Source organism: Ctenocephalides felis, unplaced genomic scaffold, assembly GCF_003426905.1.
Source record: "Ctenocephalides felis isolate EL2017-DRISC unplaced genomic scaffold, ASM342690v1 CF-g0.4_SCAFFOLD_03573, whole genome shotgun sequence".
NCBI classification, from domain to species: Eukaryota; Metazoa; Arthropoda; class Insecta; order Siphonaptera; family Pulicidae; genus Ctenocephalides; species Ctenocephalides felis.
The window spans coordinates 20,680,358-20,707,999 of NW_020539727.1; the positions used below are offsets into that span (position 1 = coordinate 20,680,358).

Consider the following 27,642-nt stretch of genomic DNA (forward strand, 5'->3'; position numbering starts at 1 on the left):
TAACAAAAATTACATTAAATTCCCTCATTGTAACGACAACCTTCAATTCTTATATAATTCTTTGTGGTTACTAGGGTTTGTCAGTTTCCAAAAACCGGTTTTAAAAACCGATTTTTTGGCGAAAATTATGCAATTCGAAAACCGGTTTTTTAGTGAAAAAAGTCGGTTCTCACTGTATAAATGGAAAATGACAAATATAGCCAAATATAAAAGATAGATGAAAGCGTTTTCATTCTTAAAATCATATCATTTCTATAGCATTTGATATCTTATCAGTCTGCAATGGTCCCAGAAAGGTTTTGTATATATTAATTTAGATTTTTATACCAGTGTATATATTAATTTAAATCAGTGTGACTCCTTCTTGAAGAAGTAACTTTCTCTACTCAAACTAAAAAAAGAGTTTTAAACCCTAGAAGCCACAAATTAAAGAACAAAAAACCTAGAATTATTATATCAGGCTTTAAAAACAATTAAGCATAATTTGGTCGCAAGTATAAGAGTATTTTATATTTCAGAAAATTTTGTGAGTAAACGAAGGACACGTTTAAGAAGCAATTCGATAGACGTTCTCAGATTTTTTAAATCATATTTTATTAAACAAAAAACAATTAGAATGTTTAAAATTAATTAATTAAAACTGCTCGGAACAGAAATAAAAGGTTAGCTTAATTGTTTTTAAAACTAAAATTGATATTAACAAGTATGTATCAACATGTATCTAATATTAATTTAATGGATGTTTTTTATTTAGAAATGTAATATTTTTATTTATTCGAAAACTTTCCTTTCACTACCATGAAAATATTTTCATTTTTATATGTGAAAATGATGCATGAATAACGAATAATTATTTTCAAAGTTTTTTAATCAAGATAAACTATTATTTTTAGTTTTACTAATTAAAATTAAAATAATTTTGTTTACTATCTACAAAATTGAACAATAAATAATTTCAGTCAAATACTGCTCTAAATTACACTAAATTTGCGGATAAATTACAGAATATTCGAGCAAAAATTTTACTTTCTATATAAAATTCGAAAACCGGTTAAAACCGGTTTTTTAGTAAAATTAAAATTCGAAAACCGGTTTTCTGAAATGTCGGTTTTTGTATAAACCATAGTGGTTACCTGTTGTTCATCCAGTAATATATTATCGGATTAACCATTGCATTACCCATGGCTAACCAGTAGAAGCTCAAATACATTTGCTGGGTATAAGGCCAGTACATCAGCGATTTATCCACATGCATGTAGACAAAATAGAGCTGATAAGGCAGCCAGCAAACTGCAAAAATGCCCACGACGGCTGCGAACATCCTGACCACCTGAAAAAAAAAATAAAACGTGGTAAAATAGACACAGATTTTGTATATTTATTAACATTCCGTAGGGTAAGTTATTGTAATCGTCCAAAAATCGAAATTGAACATTTTTACATTTCTCGACGTTTTGAAGGTTTCTGAACATTTTGGCATACCTCAGAAAAAATGGATGTGTGTGTATGTATGTATGGATACAAATTTTCGTCCACGTTTTCGGGCGCATGGATCAACCGATTTAAATGGTTCAAAAAACATTCGATTCCTATTGATAGAGAGATGTGCTAATTAGTTTTTGGGAAAGGCAGGTCCAGCCGTTACGGAGATCCGGAGCAAAGAGTGCAGAAAATACAAATCGAGTTTTTGAGAAAACGGAGTATCGGATTTGAATGATCTAAAAAACATTCAATTTGTAATGATCGGGAGAAGAGGTGATTAGGTTTTGGCAAATGTAGGCTCAGCGCTTTCGGAGATACAGAGCTAAATGTGCAAAAATGGCAGTTTTTGAATGAACTAAGCGTCCGATTTGAATGATCTAAAAAAGTTTCTGCTTGTATTGACGAAACAATTGCTTTTGAGGATAAAAAATTATTACATCTTTTTTTATTTTTCATGAAATATTTTTGTAAATTTTGATTAAAAACTCAAAAAATTACCCAGGCTAAGCACAGTCTAAGCGCCACTCTGATACAAATGTTTACCCAAGTGCGTTTAGACTGTTTATGCACTGGAGCACTTTTCCAATTGTGTGAAAAATGTGAAAAAAAAACAATTTACTGACGAGCAATGTAAAACTTAATTTTTATTTTAAAAAAGGACTCTACTGACGAGCAATAGGATTTTTAATTCTCGTTTTAAAAAAGGACTCTACAGTCGAGCAAAGTAAAATTCAAATTAAAATACAAGAAAATGGACTCTACTGACAAACAAAGTGAAATTCAAATAAAAAGAGAACAAGAAAAAATACAAGAAAAGGAACCTTACTGACGAGTAAAGTAAAATCCGAACTAAAATAGAAAAAAGGGACTCTACTGACTAACAAAGTAATATTGAAATTAAAATAGAAAAAGGGACTCTACTTAAGAACAAAGTCAAATTCAAATTAAAATAGAAATGACTCTACTAGCAAGCGAAGTAAAATTAAAATTCAAATATAAAGTGAAATTGGAAATAAAAATAGGAAAAAAGGACTCTACTGATAGACTAAGTTAAATTTAAAACAGAAGAAAGGACTCTACTAACAAGCAATGTAAAATTTAATTCTCATTTGAAATAAAACGACTCTACTGACGAGCAATGTGAAATTCTAATAAAAATATAAAAGGGACTCTACTGACGAGCAAAGTGAAACTCAAAATTGAAATAGAAGAAAAGAACTCTACTGAGGAGCAAAGTAAAATTCAAATTGAAAACAAGAAAAGCAACTCTACTAACGAGCAACGTAAAATTCGAATTGAAAATAAGAAAAGCGACTCTACTGACGAGCAATGTGAAATTCAAATTCGAATACAAGAAAAAGGACTCTACTGACGACCAGAGTAAAATTCAAAATAAAACAGAAGAAAAAGGACTCTACTGACGAGCAAAGAAAAATCAAATTGAAAATAGGAAAAAAGGAAGTTAAATTTAAATTTCTTTTTAAAAAGGACTCTACTGACGAGCAATGTGAAATTCAAATTCAAATACAAGAAAAAGGACTCTACTGATAAAGTGAAATGCAAATTAAAATAGAAGAAAAATGACTCTACTGACGGGCAACATAAAATTCGAATTAAAATAGAAGAAAGGGGACTGTACTATCGAGCTAAGTAAAATTTAAATTTCTTTTTAAAAAGGACTCTACTGACAAAGTGAAATGTGAATTAAAATAGATAAAGGACTCTACTTACGAGCAAAGTAAAATTCAAATTAAAATAGAAGAAAAGGGACTCTACTATCGAGCCAAGTGAAATTTAAATTTCTTTTTAAAAAGGGCTCTACTGACGAGCAATGTGAATTTCAATTTCAAAAACATGAAAAAGGAATCTACTGACGAGCAAAGTAAAAACCAAATGGAAAATAGGAAAAAGTGACTCTACTGACAGGCAAAGTAAAAATTAAAATACAAGAAAAGGGACTTTAATGATAAATTGATTTATGATTCATATTTGATTTGCTCAGATCAATAACAAGATAGCAAAAATAATGAAAGTTACAGTATTTGTAATAATATATTTGAAAACGTTTAAAATTTCTCGAATATTTCGTTACGGTACAGGAAGTTCCGGCAATTCGCCTTAAGGCACGATGCCATAAACCACTAGTTTACATTAATTTCTACAATATTGCACATACATACCACTACTTTACAATCGTATACATCCTAGAAAATTTCCTTAACAAACTTGAGAAAGATTTATCAAAATCCGCATAATCGTTTAGAAGGAGTATACAGTGAGTGATTGTAATTTAATATGAACTTTATATAAGAGCAGTAAAGCTCAAATTAACTCTACGTTTTGTATGAGAAAAAAAGGGCTGTTTTTAGGCTTTTCCCGTCAATTAGTCGATTTTTTCTAGCCGTAAGAACCATCCTTGGACTTCAACGAACATTTTAAAAAAAGAATTGGCCAAATCGGTTCAGGTGTTGTTGAGTTATGCGCTTACCAACACATTTTGCGATTCATTTTTATATATAAGATCCACAAAACTAATTTTTTACTATCACAAGATGTTTTTTTGGGATTTTGTGGATATCTCGGCAACGCCTTAACCGATTTTTATGATTCAAAAATCATTAGATTTATCAACATTTCTATTTTTTCTGACCTTTCGTTTTCTGCAAATGGCATCAGCCTGTCTTTGTGTGTGTTCCCCAATTGACCTGCTGCCCCACAATTCTCTGCCCATTGCCCAGTAGCATCTGGACATCCCTGCTATAGGCATTAGATAAGTCACAATAAACAGGACAACCTGATAACTAGAAAAATTACCAAAAAATAAGATAATAAATATAATAGACTGATATAATAAAATAATAAACAAGATGCGGAACGATCATGCGAATTTTGATAAATCTTTCTGAAGTTTGTTAAGGGAATTTTCTAGGATGTATGTGATTATAAGGAACTGGGATGTATGTGCAATATTGTAGAAATAAAGGGAAAAAATGTAAAAAACGACATGCCATTGTTTGCATTTAAAACAGATGAAAACTATCATCTGCCAAAAATTTCAATTTACTTATGAACCTAGACAATATTAGAATTAGGGTTTGTCGGTTCTCAAAAACCGGTTTTAAAAACCAGTTTTTTGTCGAAAATTATGGAATTCGAAAACCGGTTTTTTAGTGAAAAAGGTCGGTTTTCACTGTATAAATGGAAAATGCCAAATATAGCAAAATACAAAAGATAGATGAAGGCGTTTTGATTCTTGAAATCATATCAGTACAATAGCATTTCACATCTTATCAGTCTGCAATGGTCCCAGAAAGGTTTTGTATATATTAATTTAGATTTTTATACCAGTGTATATATTAATTTAAATCAGTGTGACTTCTTTTTGAAAAAGTAACTTCCTTTACTCAAACTTAAAAAAAAAAGTTTTAAACCCTAGAAGCCACAAATTAAAGAACAAAAAACTTAGAATTATTATATCAGGCTTTAAAAACAAATTTAATTTGGTCGCAAGTATGAGAGTATTTTATATTTCAGAAAATTTTGTGAGTAAACAAAGGACACGTCTAAGTATTAATCCGATAGACGTTCTCAGTTTTTTTAAATCATATTATATTAAACACAAAAAACAATTAGAATGTTTAAAATTAGGTAATTAAAATTGCTCGGAACAGACAATACCCGAGTTTAGCTTAATTGTTTTCAAAACTAAAATTGATATTAACAAGTATATATAAACATGTATCTAATATTTTTTTTATTTTTTTTATTTAATGAATTTTTTTTATTTAAAAATGTATTATTTTAATTTATTCGAAAACTTTCCTTTTACTATCAGAAAAATATTTTTATTCTTATATGTGAAAATGATGCATGAATAACGAATAATTATTTTCAAAGTTATTTAATCAAGATCAACTATCATTTTTTAGTTCTACTAATTAAAATTAAAATAATTTTGTTTACTATCTATTAAGTTGAACAATAAATAAATTCAGTCAAATACTGATCTAAATTACACTAAATTTGCGGATAAATTACAGAATAATCGAGCAAAAATTTATTTTCTATATAAAATTCGAAAACCGGCTAAAACCGGTTTTTTAGTAAAATTAAAATTCGAAAACCGGTTTTCTGAAATGTCGGTTTTTGTATAAACCCTAATTAGAATATGTATAATAAATTTATGATTATGAATAAGAAAAATGAAATGCCTACATTATTATTGAAACATTAAGAAAAGATTTTTGTAAAATCTAAACTTTTAATGAAACAAAATTTTATTCGCTATCATTTAGCAAATTTTGCATATTTTTTTCCCATAAATGACAATTTTATATCCTACGTGTTTTTATCGCCTCTATGATGCAAAAAACTTTTTAATTTTCCAATTCATAAAGTTTTCTTTCACTAAAGAATAATGTTCGAATACTTTAAATGCAAATTTTTAGCAAAATGTGCGAATGCTTGACAATGGAGCAAAATTTGCATTGATTTAGCTTTTAAATATGGAGATTGTTAAATAAAACTTTTGTTCTGGAAAAGACTTTTCACAGACGAAAAATTAATCTATGTAATTAGTTATTGACAAAACTTTTGATAGGGGATGTATATATTTTTGGGTAATAAATAATTTGCTAATTTTATGTATTCCTGACGTTACAAGTAAAAATATTGATGTTTTTGTGCAGATTTAATGAATTTTTCAAAAAGCAAGTTTTGTGGTAAAGGGTTACTCATTTTTTTGAGAATAAATCCTTATTACATCTTCTAAAGCGTCAAATCAATTTGAACATAATTTATATGATTGTTTCTAGGATTAAATAAAATTAAATTGTAATTTTTAGTTTAATTCAGTTTAGTTAGGATTTTATTATACTTACATATAATCCATTTTCGAGACATCTGAAGATCCATCAGGCCAAACTAGTATACAGGCTGTTAAATGGTATTTTTCACTAAAAATATAATCATAATTAAAAAAATATATATTATAAATATAATAGTTCAAAAAAATTGTTAAACTTTGACATTAAAATCTTTGTATGCTGTCCAAATGGCTTTAGTTTCAACGCTTTGGTTTAAAGTTTTATTTATTTTATTCTAGTTTTTTTGTGTTCCTATATGTTATTATATATCGTTGGAAAGTCTATAAAATTATCTACAAATCATGTAATAATAAGTTAAAAAATATATATTACAAATATAATAGGTTCAATACTAAGTTCTAAAAAACTTAAACTTTTTAAATATAAATGAGTCTAGCAAAAACCTAAAAAAAATGTAATAGGAAGCTTATAAAAATCTATTAAGAACTTCAAAAGAATCTTATAAGAATTTAGCTCAAATTAAATAAGAATGTAGTCAAAAAATATTATTTTTTGTAAATATATTACAAATATAATAGTTTCAATTCAAAACTAAGAAAATAAAACTAATACAAATTGAATAGAAATCTTATAAAAAACTATTAAGAACTTCAAAATAAACTTATAAGAATTTAGCTCAAATTAAATAAGAATCTAGTCAAGAAATAATATTTTTTGTACATATATTACAAATATAATAGTTTCAATTCAAAACTAAGTTTAAAAAAACTTAAACTTTTTTAATATGAATGAGTCTTGCAAAAGTCTAATAAAAATTTAATAGAAATCTTATAAAATTCTATTAAGAACTTCAAAAGAATCTTATAAGAATTTAGCTCAAATTAAATAAGAATCTAGTCAAAAAATGATATTTTTTGTAAATATATAATTACAAATATAATAGTTACAATTCAAAACTAAATTCAAAAAAACCTAAATAAACTTGTTAAATATAAATGAGTCTAGCAAGAACCTAATAAAATTTAATATGAATCTTTTAGTTTTTATAAAAGCAAACGCACGAAAATACAACAAGAATCAAAAGTAATGTTGCAATATTTTTTTAACATTTTTTCAATATTTTTTGTATTAGAATTTTGAAATAAACATAAAATAAAATGCAGTACCAAATAATTGGTATCTAGTACATTGCAAAATTTATAATAATATTAATAATGAAATGCTCTTGCAAGTTGTTTTCTTTGTATAAGAATATGAAATTTGTTATGTCTATTTTAATGATTTTTTATTTGAAGCTGATTAAATTATCAGCAAACTATGTAATAAAAAAATAGTAAAAATGTATGTAATTTAAATTTATTGCCCCGGGTGGATTTTATCGGTTACATTTTTCATATTTAGTATAATTATGCTCCGATTTATGTACGGTCTTATACATTGCAATATATAGTTGAAAAGTCTATAAAATTATCTACAAATCTGTATCTAAAACCATATAACTGTTAGAACAAAATTATGTAATAATAAATTGTTGAACTTTAAAATTGAAATCTGTAGCGTTCACATTATTTTAACTTTAATGCTTTGGTTTGAAATTATATAAATTTTGCTATAATTTATATAAAAACATTAATGGTGTTATATATCTTTAGAAAGCTGATAAAATTATCTATAATACAGTGTATACAATTTTAAATATATTTTTTTAAAATAAACTTTTAAATATAAATAAGTCTTGCAAAAACCCAATAAAAACTTAATAAAAATCTTATAAAAATCTGTTAAGAACTTTAAAAAAATCTTATAAGAATTTAGGACAAATTAAATAAGAATCTTGTCAAAAAATAATATTTGGGCTGATGAGAATCTTTATAAGAATCTTATAAAAACACAAAATATACAATTAAAGTAATTACATATTTTTTATGTTTTTTTGTTTTTTTCTCTTACTTGTAAACTACAGTGCTAGAATACATAAGACAGGGTATTCCCAAAATCATTCCAGCAAACCAAATTGCAGCTATGGCTAATAAAGAGCATTTTTTCGACATTCTTGGTTCTAGAGGCCTCACTATGGCCATGTACCTAAAAAAATAATATATTTTTAGTACTAAATATTTTCTTATAATGTGTAGATTATATGTATTATATAACTTTTGTGGTTTCGGTGCAAATACATACAATAATTTACCTAAAGATAACATGTGCAACGTATTGAAATTTGTGGGCAAAGTTTGCACATTTGTAGATGATTTTGTATTGATAACAATGTGCTGAGTTTTGGAATTAATGGGGATGATAATTTCAAAAGTTGTTAGATGTAGATGAGAAAATTGTTGGGATTTTAATATTTATTAATATTTCAGTTTCATATTAGTTTTATCAGTTGCACTTTATTTATATTCACGATTAATTTGTTAAAAATATTTGTAATATAACAATTGTATTATATATTTTTAAAAAGCTTATAAAATTATTCACAAGTCTGTATATAACGTTTTTAAATTTTTGAAAGAAAATTATTTAGGAAAAATAAGTGAACATCAAAATTTGTGTATCTAAATAGATTTCAAAGGTTAAATTTTTTGTATTTATCAATATTTTATTCTAATTTTTTTGTGTTCTTATATGTTGTTATATATCGTTGGAAAGTCTATAAAATTATCTACAAATCTGTGTATAACAATTTGTATATGTTAGATCAAAATTATAAGGAAAAAAATCGTTAAACTTTGACATTAAAATCTTTGTATGGTGTTCAAATTGCTTTAGCTCCAACGGTTTGGTTTAAAGTTTTATTCATTTTATTCTAAATTTTTTGTGTTCCTATATGTTGTTATATATCGTTGGAAAGTCTATAAAATTATCTACAAATCTATGTATAATAATATGTTTATGTTAGAACAAAATTATATGAAATGAAATTTTAAACTTTGACATTGAAATCTTTGTATTAAATAGAAATTAAATTGCTTTAGCTGCAACGCTCTGGTTTAAAATTTCATTTATTTTGTTATAATTTTATTAAACTTATTATGAGTATTATATATGATTAGATAGCTAATAAAATTATCTACAATCACGTATATATTTCTTTAAAATTCTTGGAATAAAATTGTCTAGAAACAACTATTCAGTCATTTGCGAAGTCAAGAAAAAGAATTTTTTTTTATGTTTTTTATCCAAAGCCTCAGTGCACAATCTCATCCAATACCTAAATATGATTTTATTCTATTTCAACTTCAATTTTTCAGACAATCGTCTAATTCTTTGTGTATAAAAAATATTTTGGCAAAGTAAACAAAAGTCAAAGTAGTAAATAATTTTATACAAATGTCTTATCAAAAATATGATAGAAAAATAAATTGTTGTGCAATGTGAAAACTTTCAATATTGAAAATGATAACATAAGTATTAAAATAGCATTTTGTAACCTGAAGAATAGGAAAATAATCACTTTAGATAAAAAGTCGGGTAGATATGTCAATGAAGACAAAAGTACCATCAAATAAAATTGCTACTGTGTTATAGAAAATTGTCAAAAAAAATCTTAAAAGCAACTAGAATCTTATACCAGAAGTTTGTGCTTATTTGCATAACAAATGTATATTTCAGACAACCCAGTTAAATATTTAGTAATTTTAAAATTTGCTGTAAAAGTAGACATATTAAAGTACACTATAACCAAGTTACAGCATTTTAGCAAAACCAGTGCAATTTTAAAAAAATATTCAACATGATATCTTCATCTTCTGATACTCAAACATATATGTACAGATCTATATATAAATGTCTGGATATATTATTAAAATAATTTACAACATGTTCTGAGATGTATATGGAGTAAAATGTGCGTTAAAACTTTTCAAAGACACTTTTACATATGTTAGCAACTCCTTTATATAAGTAAAGTGCTACTTCTCATACATCTAACTTATTTTCAACTTCAACAAAATATAATATTCTGTTTGCGACAGTAAAAGTTCTTGGAAAAGTTAAAAGACGTGTGCGCAGTATAAAAAACCTATTTGAAATGTGTGAAAATTGTTTATATATTGTAAACTGAGTTGATAGTAATATTTCTTGTGACGTCAGATAATAAAATTAATGAAAAATTTATAAAAAAGTTCAAATTGTGTTAGAATATTTATTTTAAATTATGTTGTTTAAAAAATATATTTTATGTATAGTGTTAATAATAATAAAAATGCATTACAAAAGTGTCCAAAATAATTTTTTATAAAAGCAAATGTACTCATGAAAATACAACAAGAATAAAGAGTAATGTTGCAATCTTTTTTTTAACATTTTTTCAATATTTTTTGTACTAAAATTCCAAAATAATAATAAAATAAAATGCAGTGCGATTTAGTATGTCCAAATAATTGGTATCTAGTACATTGCAAAGTTTAGAATATTATCAATAAAATTACAGTATTTTTATGTATATTACAGTAATTTTTGATTTAAAGCTGATAAAATTATCAGCTACATTTTATTTGTAATAAAATAAATACAAAAATATATAAATAATTGAAAAAAATGTATAAAATTTAAAATTAGTTGCCCTGGGTGTATTTCATCGATTACATTTATCATATTTAGTATAATTATGCTCAGATTTATGTACGATTTTATACATTGCGATATATCGTTGAAAAGTCTATAAAATAATCTACAAATCTGTATCTAAAAACATATAACTGTTAGAACAAAATTATGTAAAATAAATTGTTAAACTTTAATATTGAAATCTGTATATGTGAGCGCCTGATTTTAACTTTGAAATTATATTTATTTTGCTGTTTATATAAATACATTAATGGTGTTATATATCTTTAGAAAGCTGATAAAATTATCTATAATACAGTGTATAAAATTTTGAATATTTTGGAACAAAATTGTCTAGAAAAGTGGTTTAAACTTTTGTACTAAAGCAGAATTATATGTTTTATATCAAGCCCCAAATAAGCATTACCCTGTCCACAAATGATAAAAAATCATTTAATCCAACCAAGTGAATCACAATATATATTATATTACCTATATACAAGTTATTTCCCATAGAAAGTGTTCAATCAGGCAAAAAATTGGCCTATTGGCATAGAATAAATCCTTGTATATACTTTTCTTGTTTATTTTACGTGTTTTCGATATTTAATCAATAAATACACTTAATTAGATTTGTTTGATGGACTTTTGTTTACTTTGCCAAAATATTTTTGGTACACAAAGAATTTGAGGATTGTCTGAAAGAGGTTGAAATAACATAAAATCATATTTAGGTGTTAGATGAGATTGTGCACTGAGGGTTTGGATAAAGAACATAGAAGGAAATTCTTTTTTTTGGCTTCCCAATTTTTTTCTAGAAAATTTTATTCCAAGTATTTTTCAGAATTATATACGTGATTGTAGATAATTTTATTAGCTATCTAACGATATATAATACTAATAATATGTTTATTAAAATTATAACAAAATAAATAAAACTTTAAACCAAAGCGTTGAAGCTAAAGCAATTTGGACGCGATACAAAGATTTTAATGTCAAAGTTTAAAATTTTTTTTTATATAATTTTGTTCTAACATATACAAATTGTTATACACAGATTTGTAGATAATTTTATAGACTTTCCAACGATATATAACAACATATAATAATACAAAAAAATTAGAATAAAATAAATAAAACTTTAAACCAAAGCGTTGAAGCTAAAGCAATTTGGACACCATACAAAGATTTTAATGTCAAAGTTTAACTATTTTGTTTCATATAATTTTGTTCTAACATATACAAATTGTTATACACAGATTTGTAGATAATTTTATAGACTTTCCAACGATATATAACAACATATAAGAATACAAAAATTTAGAATAAAATAAATAAAACTTTAAACCAAAGCTTTGAAGCTAAAGCAATTTGAACACCATACAAAGATTTTAATGTCAAAGTTTAACAATTTTTTTCACATAATTTTGTTCTAACATATACAAATTGTTATATACAGATTTGTAGATAATTTTATAGTCTTTCCAACGATATATAACAACATATATACAAGATCGCCAAAAAATTAGAATAAAATATTGATAAATACAAAAAATGTAACCTTTGAAATCTATTTAGATACAAAAGTTTTGAAGTTCACTTATTTTTCCTCAAGAATTTTCTTCCAAAAATTTAAAAACGTTATATGCAGATTTGTGGATAATTTTATAAGCTTATCAACAATATATAATACTATTGTTATATTATAAATATTTTTAACAAATTAATCGTGGAAAAAAACTGCAACCGATAACACTAATATGAAACTGAAATATTAATAAATATCAAAATCCCAACAATTTCCTCATATATTTTATATAAAAATATATATCATTCAACACTTTGTATCCCATACAATATCATATCTCTCATATAAGTTTTACGATTCCTAATAAAACCCCTTAAACCTTTCAACCCTTTTTAGGTCAATAGAATAGAAAATCTCATAGTACATAAGTTTAAATATTATTTATTGACAAACAGAAAAATTGGTCTTTGAAATTCTGGATTATAAAATATTATGCATTTGATATTATATATTGTATAAAAAGGGTTTAAAGGATGTTATTTACATTTTTTTCAACCCTTGTCATATGCATTAAGGACTTTCATATCAAAAACGTAAAAGATTGCTTAAGAGTGAAATATCAAATTCAAAGTCGTTTTATTCAAAACTTTTATATAGGAGTGTATAAAAGTGTTCCTTAGGAAATGTTGTAAATTGTATCTAGTTTCACCATATCTAACTGAAAAGAGGTAGTTTCTTATAAAATTTTTGAGTTATTTAACAAAAACCAAAAAAAATCCCAAATTTTCCTCCATCTATTTTCCTCCGTATATCTTCACCCCAAATACATAAATCCTCGCCAACATATATGCACACATACGTCAAATTCCCATTACATAATATGTCATATAATTTTGTGAAATATTTTGAAATTTAAATGCAAAAATAAATATAAATTCAGAAATGTGTCACCTGTCGAATGAGATGCCTGTGAGTGTGAAAATGCTCGCAGCTACCGTCACGTTTGCAATAAAGTTGTTTATTGTGCAATACCAGTCGCCGAAGATCCAGTCGCTGGAAAAATAAAAAAAAAATAGTTTTAGTTGAAAATAGTGGTTAAAATTGAGGGATAAGATAGTTGAATGTTTGTTCTAAATTCTAAAAATATTTGCTGCGCAAAAAGTTGGTTTTTAAGACCTTAAATATTAAATACAAAGTGGTAGTTACAATTGTTGGAAAAATAAAATGCTGTAATGACTTGCGTCAGGAATTATTAAAATTTAGCAAAAGTTTTAATGAAAAAATTTACCAAAACTTATTGTAAATTTTAGCTAAGATTCTAGTATAATTTATAAAAATATTTGCCTTGACAAAATGTGACTGTAACAAATTTAAAAAAATATAATAAAATTTTGAGTATTTTTTTATACATTGTCTCATATTTAAGACTAATTTAAAAAAATACCGGGTTGCCATAAAATACTATTTTGTTAGAAAAAATTATAGATTACACAATTTTCAACATATTTTTTAAAAACACGATGAACATTTAGCTCTTAGTTTGAAAGTTAAAAAAGTTGCATCGGAAAAATGTCCTATTTTGTTACGAGTGATATGTAACAAGAATAAAGACATTCTACACGATTTTAAAGTATACCGAGTTACTTTAGAACATTACTATATCAAAAAATAATATAGATTATTTAATTTTAAACAAAATTCTTCAAATGCACTATTTACTTATCACTTTTAGTTCAGAAGTTACACGTAGTGAAACAAATTATGTTTTTTTTCAAGTGCTCTATTAATAAATTCACAAATACGTTTTGTGTACTATAAATAGTATAAATTTATTACACCTATGCATGTATTTATACTCGTATATATCTCTATATATAATTAAATTTCCCCAAAGTGCCAACTTTTCCCTTATTTTCGCCCTTTGTATAAGTTTGATTGGAAAACTAAGAAGTTTTCGCGAACGATTAATTTGTTTTCTGTTTCTGGAATGTTTCTTTCAATGTTCTCTTAAATAGATTAAATCGGTAAGTCGCTTCTTTTGTTAATTTATTAATTGCATCTTTAGAAAATAACTTTTGAAAAGACATATAAAAAAAACAAGATTTCTGAGTGCAAAAATATTTTGTTATAAATTTTATATTAGGTTTTTTGTATAGATTTCCAAGAGCAAGTTGATGTTTTTCACATAATTTTGAGATATATTTGGTTACTAAAATATAATATAAATATAAAGAAAGAAAAAATATAATAAATATAAAGAGGAGAACATTATATACATACTAAACCAGGAAAAAACACAAAGAATATATATAATATTATCTATATAAAAATGGAGCTCTCGATAAAATGATCCGCTAAAACTCGAAAACGGCTAAACCGATTTGGCCAGTCTTATTCTTGAAAAAATCGTGTTAATCAGTAGGTTGTCGGAAAGGTGAGATATTATTTCAAAATTGCGTAGAAACTTTACATTTTTGTGGAAGCGTAATTTGAATAAAACAATGGACGGTGGCTAATACGTCAAGTGTCAAATGTTTTTGACAGATGTTGTTGAATTACGTTTAATAGGATGTTTTACGTGAATATTATTTAATTATGATTAAATTGTAGTAAGTAGTTTTGTTTGTAGTTATATTCATACACAAAATCGTTAGTAAACGTTTTGACGTAAACAAATTGACGGCTTAAAATATATTTTAAAAATATAAAGCGTTGTAATACAGTTATGAAATTATAGTATGTTATTTCTTAATATGTGTACTGAATTTTAAAAATATAAAATCAAATATGTTTCTAACAGAAGAAACTAAAAAATTGCAATGCACACTTGCACACTCTATTTTTATTAGTTGCGAAACGACGGTTTGATATGATATGAGATGTACTTTTGAAAAATGTTTTAAAAATATACAATATTACACTAGAGCTATAAAATTTTAGTATGTTATTACCCAATATATGTACTCAATTATAAAAATATAAAATCACATATGTTTCTAACAAAAAAAGCTATAAATGTGCAATTTTGTAAACAAATTTACTCTCGCATATCTAGTTTCCAATAGTTGCAAGTCCACGGTTTGATGAGTATTTTGAAAAATATTTAAAAATATAAAACGTTATACAAGAGTTACAAACTTTTAGTATGTTATTTCTTGATATGTGTACTAAATTATAAAGGTATAAAATCACACATATTTCTTACAAAAACAGCTATAAATTTGCAATTTAGTAAAATCTTGTAATAGGGCCGCAAGTGTTACTACAAACTCAACAATATCAACTTTTTTGAAATGTTAATATTTTTTTGATTCTCTAGAAATTGTTTAGAATATACCTTACTTAGCGAAATAATGTTTGCCGGGTCAGCTAGTATATATATATATATATATATTTATATATATATATATATATAAATATATATATAAATATAAATATGTATATATATATATATATATATATATATATATTATTTACAAAGTACAAAATTAAATTCACCCCATACGTTATTCGAGACGATCTCTCCACCATTTTTACTTTCATATATAAAAAGCGCTCAATAAATATAATAAAAGTTTTATTTGAATACTTTAGTACTTTTATTCTTCTAAGAAAGGAAACACTCTGGAAAAAAGTCGAAAAAAGTCTTTTGAAGCACACATGCCAGAAATTCCATTAACTGGCGACGGTAGGAGCCAAAAAAAGGAAAAAAATATTAAAAAAATATAAAAAACTAATAAATAGTTAAAGTCCTACAAAAATTAAGAAATGATACCAAATTTAACCATTACCCTATATTTATTTATTATTTAATTATATAGCCCACAGATTACTCCAAGAGGACTCAAAAATACAGTTATTTTACATAATGAATAACAATTAAAATATATACAAAATTACAATATATAGTTATTAACATAAAACGCTTAACATAAAATTACATATAATGCAGAATGTAACAATAATATTTATAAACAGAATAAGATAAAATAATGAGATATTTGAAAAGAAAATAAAAAGGTTAACTTGTGCACATGGAGATTATTTGATTAGGTGAAGTGTTGTGAATATCTATTTCATTATTAATTAAGTTAAAGTTAGAGGACATAAGTAAAATAGGCGAATTTAAGAGAGAATTAGATTTAGGAGTAGGATAATCGAAAAATAATTGTGAATATTAAAGGATAGTTGGTTAAGAATAAGAGGACAGTCTATAGAATTATTGCAAAATTTAAATAAGAACATAATTGTACAGATAAATCGACATGGGGCAAGGGAAGGAATACCAATAATAAATATATAATAAAATATTATTACAAATATTCAATAACTATCTCCATGCAACTATTATCCCCAAAGGTGTGTTTTTCCCCAATTTCGTTGCCGAAACGTGACTTTTTCCTTTCGTAATATTCTGATTATCCGATGGGACGTCCCTGGGACATCCCAAGGACGTGCATAGGACGTAATTTGTGTACTTTTGTTATGTCTTTGTCGGGGTCAGCATGATGACAATTGTTAAGGGACAGGGACAGGGACAATTGTCGAGAAAATAATTTTTTTATTGTCGCAGAAAATAAAGGAGAAACGTGCTTTTAGGAAAGGATAGATTTACATAACTTGCAGAAAAATAAGAAAATTATGAAACGTTATTTACATGTACCGAAAATAATCTTTAACGATCTAAAATAAATTATTGACGTGGAATGAAATGATGTTTTGTAACTTCTACAAAGTTCGTCTGATGTAAATGAAATATTTTGGAAATTTGTTCAAAATTTAATACTGAATAAAATTAAATTCTCTACAATTTTTATTAATATTCTAAAACCGTAAAGTAACTAGGTGTACTCTAAAATTACATTTGAAAATTGCATGAATTAATTTTCATAGATCGTGCTTTTAACAAAAATAGTGTTTTTGTTTACTAAAGCTTAAATAACTTTTTAAATTGTTCAGCAATACTAAATGGCGTATTTAGTTAACTTTTACAGTATTAAATTATCTATGATTTTTGTTAATATTCCAATGGCCTACAGCAACTCGGTATACTTTAAAATCACATTTGAAATCTGCATAAATTTTCTTGCACGCACTTGTAACAAGAATAGTGTTTTTTTCTACTACAGCTTCAATAACTTTTTAAATTGTTCGACAATACTAAATGGCGTATTCAGATAACTTCTACAGTATTAAATTATCTATGATTTTTGTTAATATACTAATACCCTACAGCAACTCGGTATACTTTAAAATTGCATTTGAATGCATGCAATTACTTTTACATATCATTTTCGAAGTCTTGTCTTTTGCATGGGTTTTGAGTACATTTTAGGCTACCAAACCTTAAAAACTAGCTCTATTACTATTTATTATTTACAGTAGGCTTTCTAAAAGTCTAGCCGATTCAATTTAAGCACTTTAAAATTTGTCCAGACAACAATTTCAGGCAATTCATCACATTTAAAGTCGAAAACTGACCGAAAGTTTCGTCTCTGAAAGTGAAAGCCTCTTATGGTAACATACTCGTATTTTGCATATTGGGGGATCCTTTGCAATTTGTCTGGGAAATAAATTGAGATATAAAGGACTTTGTATTTATTATACACACGTATTTGAATATTAATTTATTCGTAAATTAAAATGTCATTTTGGCTCTGGCATGAATATAAATGATAGCAACAGTAATAATATAAATGATAGCAATAGTATTAAAATAAATAATATTTTTTTTAGTTTTGGAGGCAATTTTAGAGTTGCTGTAGGTCATTATAATATTTGACAAAATTATTCATAATTATATATTAAATAAATTTTCCTAAAATTATATTTAAATTACACCAACAGTTTAGAATTTGCAGCCAATATAAGATGTGTATGTGCAAATAAATCGACAATTAGAGTATTAAAGTTTGAAACACGTTTTAGAGTATACCGAGTTGCTGTAGGTCATTACAATATTCGGTAAAATTATTGATTATTTTATATTCTAAAATTTTTCTTAACACTGTATTTAAATTACACAAATAGTTTAAAAATTATAGAAGATATAAGATGTGTAGGTGCAAATACATTGATAATTAGAGTATTAAAGTTTACAACACCTTTTAGAGTATACTGAGTTGGTGTAGGTCATTACAATATTTGGCAAAATTATTTATTATTTTATATTCTACAAATTTTTCTAACATTGTACTAAAATTACACAAACTCTTTAAAAGTTACAGATGATATAAGATGTGTAAATCATTTAAACTGTTTAAGACTTGCATGCAATTTAACAAGTAACTACATTCTAATCGTGTTTCGAGAAATTTTGTGTTTTTAATTACTATTTTGAAGTATACTAAGTATAGTATAGTTGCTGTGAAGTTTTATGTTATAAACAAGCTGATTGATTTTTTAATTTTGTACAAATTTGTCAAATATTTTATTTATTTTAGACAGACCGTTTAGAAGTTACAAGAGATATAATAAATAAATACACAAGTAAATTGTATTGAATTTATACATATATACATATATATATATATATATATATATATATATATGTGTGTATGTATGTATATATATATATATATGTGTGTATGTATGTATGTACATGTATGTATTTATCTTGATCTATTCTCAAAACAATTTAATTAAATCTGAGACAAACCGCCGAGTAATTGAGAAATTCTCAAAAGACCACTAAAGTCCATTTCACACTTGACAATTTCTATTCATCGTCGAACAAAAGTTGAAACGATTTACAAAGAGAATCACAAAAGAAAAGACGGCTTTATATTGCAGATGAATTGGTCGAAGCAAAGGGCCCTATGGGCCAATTTAGATGATTAAAAAACATTAGTTTGGGAGATTTAAGTGGATTGGAATGGATATAGAATTTTAATTTGATTATTTGTAGTATTTGGCTAAGATTTAGTATTTTTTTGGGGATTATATGGGCCCTAAGAAGGACCATAAACTTACACAGAAGTAATTACTGGCCCAAAAGTCAATAAAACTCTTATTTTCCTCAAAATTTAGAAATTTGTTCTAAAATTACGCCGCAGGACATTAATATGACTTGGAGGACATTAAATGGGCCCTGATTAAGGCCATAAATTTTGACACAAATTATTACTGGGCCAAAAATTAAATAACGATCCAAAAATTCTAATTTTATTCAAAATTTAAACATAACTGAATAACAACTTTACAATTGTTTTTTTTTTAATTTAGAAATACTAAAGTTACAGGGCAGGACATTAAGTGGTCCCTTAATAGGGCCATAAGCTTAGACATAAGTAATTGCTGGCCCAAAAGTCAACAAAACGTTTATTTCCTTCAAAATTTAGAGATTTGTGCAAAAATTACGACGCAGCACGTTAATGTGACTTAAATGGGCCCTGAATAAGGCCATAAATTTAGACACAAGTTATTATTGGGCCAGAATTTAAATAAGTTTAACAACAATCCAAAAAATTATTATTTTCTTCAAAATTTAAACAAAACTGAATAACAACTTCACAATAGTTTTTTTCAAAATTTAGAAATACTAAAGTTACAGGACAAGATATTAAGTGGGCCCTAAAGAGGGCCATAAACTCGTACATAAGTAATTACTGTCCCAAAAGTCAACAAAACTTTCATTTCCCTCAAAATTTAGAAATTTGTTCTAAAATTACACGCAGGACATTAATGTGATTTAAATGGGCCCTGAATAAGACCATAAATTTCGACACAAGTGAATACTGGGCCAGAAATTAAATAAGTTTAACGACAATCCAAAAAAATTTTATTTTCTTCAAAATTTAAACAAAACTGAATAACAACTTCACAATAGTTTTTTTCAAAATTTAGAAAAACTAAAGTTACAGGACAAGATATTAAGTGGGCCCTAAAGAGGGCCATAAACTCAGACATAAGTAATTATTGGCCCAAAAGTCAACAAAACTTTTATTTCCCTCAAAATTCAGAAATTTGTGCAAAAGTTACAGTGCTGGACATTAATGTGACTTAAATGGGCCCTGAATAAGGCCATAAAATTAGACATAAGTAATTACTGGGCCAGAAATTAAATAAGTTTAACGACAATCCAAAAAAATTTTATTTTCTTCAAAATCCAAACAAAACTGAATAACAACACTACTATTGTTTTTTTCAAAATTTAGAAATACTAAAGTTACAGGACAAGATATTAAGTGGGCCCTAAAGAGGGCCATAAACTCAGACATAAGTAATTATTGGCCCAAAAGTCAACAAAACTTTTATTTCCCTCAAAATTCAGAAATTTGTGCAAAAGTTACAGTGCTGGACATTAATGTGACTTAAATGGGCCCTGAATAAGGCCATAAAATTAGACATAAGTAATTACTGGTCCAGAAATTAAATAAGTTTAACAACATTCCATAAATTCTTATTTTCTTCAAAATCCAAACAAAACTGAATAACAACACTACTATTGTTTTTTTCAAAATTTAGAAATACTAAAGTTACAGGACAAGATATTAAGTGGGCCCTAAAGAGGGCCATAAACTCGTACATAAGTAATTACTGTCCCAAAAGTCAACAAAACTTTCATTTCCCTCAAAATTTAGAAATTTGTTCTAAAATTACACGCAGGACATTAATGTGATTTAAATGGGCCCTGAATAAGGCCATAAAATTAGACATAAGTAATTACTGGTCCAGAAATTAAATAAGTTTAACAACATTCCAAAAATTCTTATTTTCTTCAAAATCCAAACAAAACTGAATAACAACTTTACAATTGTTTTTGTCAAAATTTAGAAATACTAAATGTACTCGGCAGGATATTAAGTGGGCCCTAAATAGGGCCAAAAACTTAGACAAAAGAAATTACTGGCCCAAAAGTCAACAAAACTTTTATTTCTCTCAAAATTTAGAGATTTGTTCTAAAATTACGACGTAGGACATTAATGTGTTTAAATGGGCCCTAAATAAGGCCATAAATTTAGGCACAAGTAATTACTGGGCCATAAATTAAATAAGTTTAACAACAATCCAAAATTTCTTATTTTATTCGAAATTTAAAGATATTTTTAAAATTACAGGTCAGGATATCAATGTGACCCATATTGGCCCTAAGCAGGGCCATGAATTCAGACATAGGTGAGTACCGACCCAAATATAAATAAAAAACTTTTTTTCTGTAATATAATATATAAATAAAAATAAAAATATAAATAAATAAATACGTAATTTCTAATATTTTTTCTGACTGAAATTAAAAAAATATATTTTTTTTTAATTATTTCTTTAAAATCTGTATTTTTATCTTTCACATCGACTTTTCATCAATTTTCCTCAGCCCCATAGTGGCATTCAAAGAATTATAAATGTAAAAATCGCAAGAAGCTTTTCTTAGGAAAATTCTTCAACGTCTTTGAGTGAAAAAGAGGAAACCGGTTTCTCGGTTATTTATGGTTTCTGAATAATTGTTCCCTCTTTTTGAATAAGGAAATTCCTAAAGAAATTTCCTTTCTCTGTACCAAAAAGGACGACAATGGGGCTATTTTGGGATGAAAGTAATTGCTAATGCTCTTAGGTAATATATATATATATATATATATATATATATATATATATAAATTATTTCCTCGGGCATATAATTTTATATCGATTTAATTCTACTAATGTACATTTAAACACTGTATGTACATTTTAATTCCATGTTGTTTGTTTTATCCAAAGTATAATTATATACATATATATATATATATATATATATATATATATATATATATAATTATTAACGCCTGCAGCAACTTGCCAAAAGTAATTAATATTCTAGAATTATGTAATTAGTTAAATTAGTCGATAGCCCAAACAAAATTTTATTAGTTTAGTAGTTTCTTGTTTGATTTACAAACATTAATGGTAGACAGAGATCTGGGAGTAAAATTGTAATGAGATAATTTCAGAAGCGATTTTAGAGTATACCGAGTTGCTTTAGAGCTTTTGAATGTTAACACAAAAAATAGATCATTTAATTTTGAAAAAGTTATCTGAATATATTGTTTAGGGTTGTTGAACAAATTAAAAAGTTATTGAAGATTTAGTCAAAAAAGGCAGACAAAATTTTATTAATTTAGTAAAGTTTCTTGTTTGATTTACAAACATTAAAGATAGACAGAGCTCTGGGAGTGAAATTGTAAAGAGATAATTTTCGAAGCTATTTTAAAGTATACCGAGTTGCTATAGGGTAAAAGTATATTAACAAAAATTGTTGATAATTTAATATTGAAAAAGTTATCTAAATATATTGTTTAGGGTTGTAGAACAATTTCAAAAGTTATTGACGATTTAGTCAAAAAAGGGAGTACCAAGTTGAAAATAGAGTAATTAAGCATTAAGAATAATTAAGCAGTAAGAATAATTAAGCAGTTTTCAAATGTGATTTTAAAGTGTAGCGAGTTGCTTTAGGCTTTTAAAATATTAACAAAAATCATAGATAATTTGATTTTGTAAAAGTTTTCTAAATACACCATTTAGTATTGTTGAACAATTTAAAAAGTTATTCGAGTTTCAGTGAAAAAAATTATTATTGTTAGATAAAAAATCATGTCGTTTTCCAATGCGTTTTTAAAGTATACCGAGTTACTGTAAAGTCTTAGTATATTAATAAAAATCGTAGATAATTTGATTTTATAAAGCAATATATTCGTCTAAGACCGATTCAACTAATTATAACCCTGTGAAAAGTTATAACACAAACAATCAATCAAATGCAAACTTGGAAATAGACTATTACTTGTTGTAACTTTCTGAAAAAACTCACTTGATGTTTGCAATGAAAACAAAATGTAGGTGTAAGGTTTCAAAGAAAAATGTATCTAGTTTTTACCCTTTTAAGACAATTTTATCAAATTTCATCTCTATAAAAAGTTTTTTTAACAAAAACTAAAAATTTATCGTCACCATCATATCCCATAATATACATACATAGGTAATAGGTATAATTCTTAGAATTCGACTCTAAATTATTCAAATTTTTAGTATATTTTTAAAAATTGTAGAGGATTTAATTTTGTAAAAGTTTTCTGAATACACCATTTTGGGTTGTCAAACAAATTAAAAAGTTATTAGAGCTTTTGTAGAAAAAACACTATTTTTGTTACAATCACGGTGTATAATTTTTTTTGCAGTTCTCTAAATCAATTTTAGAGTATACCGAGTTGCTTTAGGGTAATAAAATATTAACAAAAACTTCAGATAATTTAATATTGTGAAAGTTTTCTTAATACACCATTTAGTGTAGTTGAACAATTTAAAAAGTTATTGAAGCTTTAGTAAACAAAAACACAATTTTTGTTAAGAGCGCGATATATGAAATGAATATGATATATGAAGAATTATGCGCGTTTTCAAATGTGATTTTAGAGTATACCGAGTAGCTATAGGGTTTTAGAATATTAATAAAAATCGTAGATCATTTGATTTTATAAAAGTTTTCTAAATACACCATTTAGTATTGTTGAACAATTTAAAAAGATATTGGAGTTTTTGTAGAAAAAACACTATATTTTATATAAGTGCGGTGCAAGAAAAATTATGTTTTTAAATGCAATTTTAGAGTATACCGAGTTGCTGTAGGGTCTTAAAATATTAACAAAAGTCATAGATAATTTAATAAATAATAAATAATTTGCAAAAGTTGTCTAAATACACCATTTAGTATTGTCAAACAAATTAAAAAGTTATTGAAGCTTTAGTATAAAAAACACTATTTTTGTTATAAGCGCGATGTATGAAAAATTATGCAGTTTTTTAAACCAATTTTAAAGTATACCAAGTTGCTGTATGGTCTTAGTATATTAATACAAATCGTAGATAATTTATTTTATAAAAGTTTACTGAATACACTAGTTTGGGTTGTCGAACAATTTAAAAAGTTATTGAAGATTTAGTTAACAAAGGCACTATTTTTGTTACAAGCATTGAGTATAAATAAATCACGCAGTTTTCTAATGCGGTTTTAAAGTATACCGAGTTGCTTTAGGGTTTTCAAATATTAATAAGAATTGTAGAGAATTTAATTTTATAAAAATTTTCTAAATACACCATTTAGTATTGTTGAACAATTTAAAAAGTTATTTAAGCTTTAGTAAATGAAAACACTATTTTTGTTACAAGAAATTAAACTAAATATATAATTATATTAAGCACAATGTATGAAAAATTATGCCAGTTTTCAAATGTGATTTTAGAGTTTACCGAGTTGCTTTAGGGTATTAAAATATTAATAAAAACCATAGAAAATTTATTTTTGTAAAAGTTATCTGAATACACCATTTAGTATTGTCGAACAAATTAAAAAGTTATTTGAGCTTTTGTAGAAAAAAACACTATTTTTGTTACAATCACGGTGTATAAAATCTTTCGCAGTTTTCTCAATCATTTTTAGAGTATACCGAGTTGCTGTAGGTTTTTAGAATATTAACAAAAATCGTAGATAATTTAATACTGTAAAAGTTTACTGAATATACCATTTAGTATTGTTGAACAATTTAAAAAGTTATTGAAGCTTTAGTAAAAGAAATTTATATTTGTCGTATAAAAAATTATAACGTTTTTCTATGCAATTTTCTATGCATGTTTATACCAAGTTACTGTAGTTTTAGAAAAAAAAAATTCATCAGCTCCCTGTCTATTAATGTTAATATATGAAAAGCAGAGCAGACGTTCCAGGCCACAAAATTTGAATATTCAAAATATGCGGTCGTCTTTTTGGTTTAATGGAAATTACGTCTAGAATTTATTATGACTTAGTCATAAATTAATCATCTTAGAAAACCCACTGTACTATATATAGTATAACTACAATTTATATCGAACCTCATCTCTACAAATTTATAAAATATTCTATTATTTTTTTAAAACTAATTCAAGTTTAACTCTATTAACAAATAGTATGAATGTAATATAATTTTTTACATTTTTGGGTAATATATTTTATATCTTCTAAAATATTTGTCAAAAGTTAATGGAATATTCGAGAAATTTGTTCAGAATTAAATAATTTATTGAGTTATATTTTTTTTACTCACCTCTTAAGCATGTATATAAAATTAAAAAGACAATTCAGCACAGACATCAGCAAATCTGCAAGGCTCAAATTTACAAGAAAATAATTTGTTACTGTCCTCATTCGTCTATGAGCTGAAAAAATGGAAAAAATTAACAAAATATAATAAAAAAATTATTAAAAATATTTTTAAATAAATAAATACACGAAAATGTAATATATAATGTATTAAAAAACTGTGAGCTAATTTTGGATTTATTAAGAACTTGAAAAAACATGACCTAAGAAATGAACTTTAATTTTTATATTTTTATAAAAAAGTTGTTAAATAAATAAATAAATTTTGTAAATAGTATAGTTTATATTAAGACAGCACATTTTAAAATAATTTTTTATATAATTTTTATGATGAAAAAATAATTTTTATATATTTATGTTGAGAAATTTTTGACTAGGAAAAATATTTTTTAACTTGCATGAAAATTTTAATTAAAAAATTATATTTTTTTTTCTTAGGTCGATCTTCAGACATCTATTATCATAATGATAGTCTAAAGAAAAAGATTTTCTTAATTTTTTTCACATAAGATTTTCATTTTCATTTGTCTTAATGCGAAAAATTACTTCAGGTTCATTTAACAGACGAAAACGTTTTTATATGAATTTCTGGACTATTAAGCAATTATCTAATTAGATAAAAGATAAAATCATACGAAAAATAATTATGCAAATACTCAATGTCTATAATTATATATAAGCTTGATATCTAATATTAATTATTAATATTAAAAAAAATATTACATTTTATTTTTGCAACAGCAGTATTTTTTGTATAAAAATTTTGTATGAAGATTGATACGGTTTTAAAACGTTTGTTTTGCTTTAAAGTTAGTGCAAATTTGTACAAAAATTGCTTAAACGTGTTATAATATTTTGACACTAATAGTAGCTAAAAACTGCTCTACCGATCTCAACAAAAAAAAGTTTTTGCGAGTCAACTCGTTGCACGCTTTTTAAAATTTTAGAGCATGACCAGTGCTTTTTGTCACTATTATGCAAATAATTTAAAAACGGCTTGACTGATCTGAACAGAAATTTAATCAGCACAAGTCGACATTCACACCTATCGAATGATGTTGGAATTTTTGAAATCGAAGCACGCATTCAAAATTTGTACTACCACAAACTCTATTTACAGTCTATTTAGCACACGCGTCGAGTGCCTTATGTCACTATTATGTAAATATTTTAAAAACGGCTTGACCGATCTGAATAAAAATTTAACCAGCTCAAGTCAACATTCATACGTATCGAATGGTTTTTAAATTTTTAAAATCGGAGCACGCGTTCAAAATTTACACTCCCTCAAACCCAAAAAGTGCAAAACAGTCTATAGTTGCAACGCTCTCAAAAATGTTGAATACGTCCTAACAAACGAGTGCGTTTTGTTACTATAATGTAAATAATTTAAAAACGGCTTGACAGATCTGAACAAAAATTTAATCAGCACAAGTCAACATCCACACATATCGAATGGTGTTTAAATTTTCAAAATCGGAGCACGCGTTCAAAATTTATGCTCCCCCAAACCCAAAAAGTACAACTTGGTCTATTCATTATAATTTCTTAGAAACCGTTCGGCAGATCTCAACAAAAATTTGTATCCCAGTACTCAACATCTACATGTATGAAATGGCATCAAAATTTTTCCAAAATTTTGGTTTTCTCACCTATAACTATCCACATAACTATGGCGTTTCCTCCGACTGCTATAAAAAGCATGAAACCAAAGGCCGAACTCCAGGCTGCTTGGGCCGAATTCGACATGGCCCAAGGTGGAGGGCCATTGGCCACATCTGTATTTGTGGCAGAAATGTCTAAAAAATCCTTAGACAAGTTGTAGACGTCTGGGTAAAACTGAAAAAAAAATAGAAAATATGAGTAAAATAGTATCTTTTGGTAATACTGTTTTCAAATGCTGGTTTTGATTATACTAAGTTGTTTTAGGTCATTTTGATATAAAAAGCTATTAAGGACTGTTTAATTGGCTACAAATTTTCCATTTTTACATCATTAATATTCGGTTGTCAAATATCTCCCTTCCGCCTTTTTGTATTATAAACCAAGAGCAAAAAAGCGGAAGGGAGATATTTGACAACCTAATATTAAATGCCTTACTCACATTTTTTTCTTTTTTATTACAATTTCAATAAATTTACAAA

The 27,642-nt window shown here is 25.8% G+C and overlaps 1 protein-coding gene across 1 annotated transcript; it reads right to left on the bottom strand.

The window, feature by feature from the left end:
- Nucleotides 1–1,129: 1,129 nt before the first annotated feature.
- Nucleotides 1,130–27,283, bottom strand: LOC113389229 (tachykinin-like peptides receptor 86C). Its single transcript, XM_026626288.1, has 7 exons — nt 27,151–27,283; nt 25,443–25,554; nt 13,339–13,440; nt 8,259–8,393; nt 6,363–6,437; nt 4,133–4,283; nt 1,130–1,330 (listed from the first exon to the last, which is right to left on the bottom strand). The coding sequence occupies exons 1-7, from the start codon at nt 27,245–27,247 to the stop codon at nt 1,130–1,132; spliced, it is 873 nt and encodes a 290-aa protein (XP_026482073.1). The 5' UTR covers nt 27,248–27,283.
- Nucleotides 27,284–27,642: the final 359 nt, after the last annotated feature.